At 57.0% G+C, this 6,424-nt stretch overlaps 1 protein-coding gene across 2 annotated transcripts; it reads left to right on the plus strand.

The window, feature by feature from the left end:
* The first annotated feature begins 729 nt into the window (after window positions 1-729).
* Window positions 730-4,223, plus strand: TRIR (telomerase RNA component interacting RNase). 2 transcript variants are annotated; one of them, XM_058727897.1, is made up of 3 exons: window positions 751-1,166; window positions 3,364-3,441; window positions 3,770-4,223. In XM_058727897.1, exons 1-3 carry the CDS (start codon window positions 816-818, stop codon window positions 3,875-3,877), a joined length of 537 nt encoding a protein of 178 aa, XP_058583880.1. In that variant the 5' UTR covers window positions 751-815; the 3' UTR covers window positions 3,878-4,223. The 2 variants fall into 2 exon arrangements, with proteins under 2 accessions (XP_058583881.1, XP_058583880.1); XM_058727898.1 differs by lacking the exon at window positions 3,770-4,223 and having other exon boundaries at window positions 730-1,143; window positions 3,364-3,440.
* Window positions 4,224-6,424: the final 2,201 nt, after the last annotated feature.

Consider the following 6,424-nt stretch of genomic DNA (forward strand, 5'->3'; position numbering starts at 1 on the left):
CACCTGCAACTGCACTTTTTGTCGCAGAAAGGACCCTATTCCCGAAAACCTTCTTGCACTGTTTCCTGTTGGGAGGGGAGACTCCTTCGAATTCCCTGTTTGAACCTCTGTCCTGGGCAGGAATACAGCAGGGTCCCAGGTCCTTGGTGAACACTCTTAACCTTAGATAGACTACAGCCTAGAAATATCCGCGGCTTCACTTGAGTACTCCAGCCCCCCAAATACACCCTTGTTGTCAGACGGGGACCCCAGCTCCACGGAGCCAGCTGTGTTCCCATTCCCAAAGGAGAGCTCCATCTCAGAGGCAGATACACAACCCAAGAAATCCCCATTTCTAGTCGGGGGCGGGGGTCAGGCTAGATATGTCCTCTAGACCGAGATAGGGACCTCGGTTCCGAGGTGTCAGTTGGGTACACAGTCTCTGATGGGGTCCCTTCCCTCAGAGAGATTATCCCTGGTGCCAGAAGGGGATCTTAGCCCCGGAAAGCTAATGTGCCCCCAGTTTCAAGCGGGAACTTCACTCCGGAGAGCCAGCTACAGCCCCAGTCTCAGACAATGGCTCCATTCCCCGGGAGACTATGCGTAATGCCTGCCCAAACCTAGCTGGATTATGAGAACCCGCGTGGCTGGGCGGGCTCGTCGCTTCTGGTTTTACCCCTTATTCGCCCCGCCCCACATACTCCGCCCCCACTGCGGACGCTTGAGGGCCAGACCGCTCTTCCCGGCATGCATTGCCTGGGACGGGGCAAGTCGGGCGCCAAGCGCCTGGCCGGAGCCGCCTTCCCGGAGTCCTTTGCGCGGCACCTGGCGACAAAATGGCTGCCCGAGGGAGACGGGCGGAGCCTCCGGGCCGGGAGGCGCCGGGCCCCGCGGGCGGCGGCGGCGTCGGGAGCCGATGGGCTGAGTCTGGGCCCGGGACGTCGCCCGAGAGCGGGGACGAGGAAGCGTCGGGCGCGGGTTCTAGCCCGGTGTCGGGCGGTGTGAACTTGTTCGCCAACGACGGCAGCTTCCTGGAGCTGTTCAAGCGGAAGATGGAGGAGGAGCAGCGGCAGCGGCAGGAGGAGCCGCCCCCGGGCCCGCCGCGACCCGACCAGCCTGCCGCCGCCGCCGCCGCGGGCCCTGGGGATCTGAAGAGGAAGGGCGGCCCGGGCCCCACGCTCAGCTTCGTAAGGAGCCGCGGGGGTGGGGGCGGGCGCCAGGGCCTGCCTTGGCAGAGGGATTCGGGGCCCGAGAAAGGGGATCGGGATCGGGGTCCACCCTCCAGCCCAGATGAGGGGGCTGTTCGGGTCGCCCGCTAAGGATCCGGAAACTGGATTCTCGACGAGAGGTTTGGGGGGCGGGGGTGGGGACCCCCGGAGCCCGCCCGCGGGGGCCGGGAACCAGGGAATTGCATTCGAAACAGCACTCCGTGGAGGGGGAAATCAGGATCCCGGGATTCCTATTTGAGTGGTACTTGAACTTGGATAATGGGACCATCTTCCACTATGGGGAAGGGGGGGCAAATTCAAATCTGGAATCTGAGCTGTGTGGATTAGAGACTCTCAGAACGCTTACTGTGTGACCTTAGGAAATTTGCTCTATTTCCCTGAGTTTCATTCGTCCAGTGTCCATTTATTGAGCACCTTACCTTATGCTGAGCATTGTGCTGGGTGCTGGATATGCCGTGTTGAACATGACAAGATCGTTGCTTTCCTGGACTATGTGGGCTGGCCTATCCTTAAATTTCCTATTTACAAAAACGGATATCGTTGCATTTTCTGACGTGGTGGGGGTTCCGTGAGGCCATCCGGGAGGTTAGTGCCGGGTTTGTCTTATAGGAAGGGTTAAACCACCAGTGATTCTCAATTGGGAATGAACACCCCACCCCACCCTACCCTCCACCCCCACAATTTGGCAGTCTGGAGAAATTTTGGGTTGTCAGAACTGGGGGAGGGGTGCTGTTGACATCTGTGAGTAGGGGCTAGAGCTGCTGCTCAAATCCTACAATGCACAGGATAGCCCCCTGACCCCAAGCAAAAATGATCCAGCTCAAAATGTCACCAGTGTGAGGTTGAGAAACTCTAGGCTAAATATATGGCAGCTGTATTGATGGTCATCTCTGAGCTTGCTTTGTTTCTGATATTAAGATCCAGTCCCTGGGGGCTCCTCTCTGGCTCAGGTGGTAGGCCATGCGACTCTTGATCTCAGGGTCTAGAGTTCAAGCCCGACCTTGGGCATGGAGCCTGTTTAAAAAAAAAAAAAAATCTGACAAGTTTTTTAAATAACAACAACAACAAAAAGAAGAATGAAAACAAGCAGCTAATTCACAGCCTGGGTATTCATTTGTTCAGAGATGAGGTCTGTGTGGTGTGGAGAAAAAAATGTTGGCTTGAGAGTAACAGACTGGAGGTCAAGTTTTGGATCTAACAGTGTCGTTTGGGGCAGGTGATCTAACCTCTCCGAGCCTCAGTTTGTTCGTTTGTGAAAAGTGTATGGGACTAGTCCCAGCAGCACAGGTCACTTGATGCCTGGTTGAGGGGTAGAGAGGGGATGATGTGTGTGAAACCTGTTTGCCGCACGTGGGCACAGAAAGTGCCGTCAGTGGGAGCAGGTGGAGGACCAGGATGAGCTCTAGAGGGAGACTTCTGTTGGAGGGGAAGTGTTCAGAGCTAGGTTCCTAGGGTTGGTGGAGGAAGTAGAGGTGGGGGCTGAGTACCCCTTTGTTAAGTGACAGGAACAGTGGTTGTCACTGCCTTTTGCGTTTATTCATGGAGGGGCGCTCTTAAAGGGGCCAGTTGAGGTGCAGGGGAGACGCTGTCGCTCGGCGGTTAAGGATGTTGCTCTGTGACTTGGACCCATCTAACCCTGAATCCAGTTCCGTTGTTTGCTGCCAGCAGGACCTAGGGTAGGGCCCTCTCCTTAAAGATGTTTCCTTATCTGTGAAATGGGGATGGTTGTAACCTTCACCTTAGGGCAGCTGTGAAAGTGAAGGGTGACACATCCCAAGTACTTGGCACAGAGCTTAGCATAAAGTGAGTGCTCAGTAAAGGGAGCTGTTGCTGACTGTGTGGTCCCTGCTAGGGGAGGGGGAAGCTTCCGGAAGGAGAGTGAGGACAGCCTGTCCCCACTGATGTGGGGCTGCTTCTCGCTTTCAGGGAGGGCAGCCCAGGGGCCCAGGACTGCCAGGGCATCATGGGCCCAGGGCAGGCGCTAAGAGTCGCGTGTGCTCCTCTCTGATTGCTGCGCAGGTCGGCCGGCTGGCGGAGCTGGGCGCGGCGTCGGGACGGGCCACCGGGCCGGGCTAGGAAGGTGTAGTGGGCCTCAGCGCCGCCAAGGGCGGGCCCGACTCCTGTAACCGTTGCAGTCTTCTGTCCCTTCACCCAGGTGGGCAAGCGCAGAGGCGGGAACAAACTAGCCCTCAAGACGGGAATAGTAGCCAAGAAGCAGAAGACGGAGGATGAGGTGAGCAGGCTGGGGGCGGGGGGGAGCGAGGGGGGGGGCACCACTCACCGTGCCTTTCCCTTCCAGCCTTGGTGCCTGGCTGCTGAGCCCTTTCCCTCTCTGTCTAGCACCTGGGGGCCTTGGGTGGCTGTGCTGGGTGCGGGTGCGAGGAGGAGGGCTTTCAACGGGATCCCCAGATAACTTGAGTCTGCATATCTTTACCTCAAACCCAGGACCTTGAGGGTGACTTGGGGGAAGGTGGGTGTCAGCTGTCTCAGGACAGTCCTGACCCCCTGTCCCTGGCCTCCTCGGTATCCCCTTGCAACCCCTGTGTGCCCCCCACCCGCAGGTATTAACAAGTAAAGGTGATGCGTGGGCCAAGTACATGGCAGAGGTGAAAAAGTACAAAGCCCATCAGTGCGGCGATGATGATAAGACTCGGCCCCTGGTGAAATGACCCCCTTCCCCCGCCTGCCTACGGCCTGGGACTCTCTGCGATGTACATAACTATTTAATGCAGCGGCAGCGGCGGCAGCCTTTCCCCTCCCCAAGGACTTCTACACAGAAGGAAATCGAGATGCTTCCCGCAGCCGCGGACGATTCTCCAGGACTCTTTTTTACCTTGAGCACTTGCCTCCTGAGACTTCATAGAACAGTGGTTTACTGTCCCCTCTCCTCCTACCTCCTCGCTCTCTCTGGCTTTTTCTGTCTTCCTCCCCACCCCACCCCACCCCACCCCACCCCACCCCACCCCACCCTTAGCCATCACTTCTGGGAAGTAAAGAACTTGACTTAGTGCCGGAGCTGTGTGCTTGGTCTGCCTTCTTTGTTCTTTCCACCCTAAGCCTCCCCTCCCCGCCACGGCCTAGTCCTGCACCAGGTCCTGGGTCTGGCTTGGTGAGGGGACTGTTGGGGAGCACGGGGAAGACAGGAGGGCATCCTCTCCTGTTGGCCTGGACTCTCCTCGGGACCCGTTTCCCCCTACCCCTGACAGAGCCCCCACTGTTGCTCCTCATGTTCAGGATCATATCCTAGCAGCCTATCTGGCTGGGCCACAGCTGTCAGTTTGTTCATTCAGCAGACACTTAATGAGTGCCTACTGTGTGCCCCAGGGTTTTCTGGGACCTGGGGCCACAGCAGTGAATGGAACAGACCATGTACACTTCCTGCCCTTCTGGAAGGAAACACACACAGACAAAAAGGGGGAAGCCATTTTGGGAGGTGACTGGGAAGAAGTTCAGGGTGGAGGCTAGGGGGAGGGTGTCTGTTTCCCTTGACATCTGATCTGAGTCCTGAGGGAAGTGAGGAAGCAGGTGGAGGGAATAGCCAGTGTGAAAACAGGTGGGAGAACATGGGGCCTTTGTGGGGAGCTTCAAGGTGGCCCGTATGACTGAGCCTAAAGTGAGGAGGGTGTGTGGATTATATACAGAGCCTTGTGTGCTAGGGTCAGGATTTGGGACTTCATGCTTAGAAGAAGCCTTGGGGGAGGGGGGGGCAGTATGAGCCTGGGAGCCACAGGTTATATTTAATAGGCCCCCTTTTTTTTTTTTTTTTAAGTTTTTTTTCTTTTAAGTTTATTTAAAAAAAAATTTTTTTTTCCAACGTTTTTTATTTATTTTTGGGACAGAGAGAGACAGAGCATGAACGGGGGAGGGGCAGAGAGAGAGGGAGACACAGAATCCGAAACAGGCTCCAGGCTCTGAGAGCCCGACGCGGGGCTCGAACTCTCGGACCGCGAGATCATGACCTGAGCCGAAGTCGGTCGCTCAACCGACTGAGCCACCCAGGCGCCCCGGCCCCTTTTGGCTTCTGTGTGGAGAACAGACTGAAGAGGGCCCTGGGGCAGAACCCAGAGATGAGGCTGGGCCGGGACCCGGGGAGGGGAAGAGGTGGATGGTTGGGGGTTGAGGAAGTGAGCAGGGCTAGGATCTGGACTCTGGCGGGGCTGCTCTGTCCTGCCAGCTCCCTGCAGCCCTCCCAGGGAGGCTGGGTCGACCCCACCCTTACGTATATGTGATCAGCAAGCAGCACAGATGCCACCTTGCAGAACATGACTGTTGACATGTCAGGGGATGGAGTGTCCTAAAGGAAGCCTGACTCCCCTCGTGTCCTTTTAGTGCTCCTTGTACTTCTGTGCCCTCCTGGAAGCTGCCTGGCTGCCTGTTCTCCAGTGAACCCACAAACGCTTTAAGACGCCCGTGCCTCCTGATGATCCCTTCTCGAGTCTCCTAGACCTGGAGTGACATCTGGGTCCCCCCCAGCCTTGGGCCCACCTCCCAGGCCTTCCCGTGCAGGAATGCCGAGCAGCTGGCACTCCTCCCCATCCCAGATTCAGGCTCCCATCCCCCTTCCGTCAGGAGGACCACGACTTGGAAGATGATGGCAGATCATGAGGGCCACCTGGTGCCTGGGACCTGTGTAGGCAGAGGGAGGAAGGCTGAGGTGGTATCCACCTGGCCTCAGACTGACAGATCCAGCCTGTGGGGGATGGGGTGGGCCTTCCCGACACGGAGCACCCAGACAGGCAAGACTCCTTGTTTTAGTGGAGCTAACATTCTAGATGAGGAAACAAGAAACAAAATAGAATACAGAACACATCACACATCGCAAGGTTATACGTTCTATGGGGGTGGGGGGGTGTATGGAAGGGGGGCAGAGATGAGCGTGGGAGAGATGGCAAGTTTAAGTTGGTCAGGGATGGCCCCGAGAAGGTTAACATTTGCCCCAAATTCTGAGAGCAGTGAAGATCCTCGGAAGTGTTCAAGGCCAAAGGAACAGCAGGTGCAAAGACACCCAGCTGAGAGCACCCCTGGCTCCTCAAAGAGAAGAGCAGTAGCGGGCTTCGGACAAGGAGACCTGCCCCTCTCGCTTCCTGCTAACTTCCTGCTGCAAGGCTTGTCCGGTTTATCTTCCACATTGGCTCAAAGGTCTCTCCCTCCTGTTTTTTGGGATGGTGAGCTGGCCCAGGTGTAACTTTAGCCTCGGGGATGTAGTGTTGGGGGAG

This window comes from Neofelis nebulosa, chromosome 4 (assembly GCF_028018385.1).
Source record: "Neofelis nebulosa isolate mNeoNeb1 chromosome 4, mNeoNeb1.pri, whole genome shotgun sequence".
NCBI classification, from domain to species: domain Eukaryota; kingdom Metazoa; phylum Chordata; class Mammalia; order Carnivora; family Felidae; genus Neofelis; species Neofelis nebulosa.

Bases quoted from the DNA above. Each gene is read 5' to 3' on its own strand.
- TRIR (XM_058727897.1), top strand. From the start codon at position 816: ATGGCTGCCCGAGGGAGACGGGCGGAGCCTCCGGGCCGGGAGGCGCCG. The intron at 1,167-3,363 runs GTAAGGAGCCGC...CCCTTCACCCAG, and splicing joins CGGGCCCCACGCTCAGCTTC to GTGGGCAAGCGCAGAGGCGG. The intron at 3,442-3,769 runs GTGAGCAGGCTG...CCCCACCCGCAG, and splicing joins AGCAGAAGACGGAGGATGAG to GTATTAACAAGTAAAGGTGA.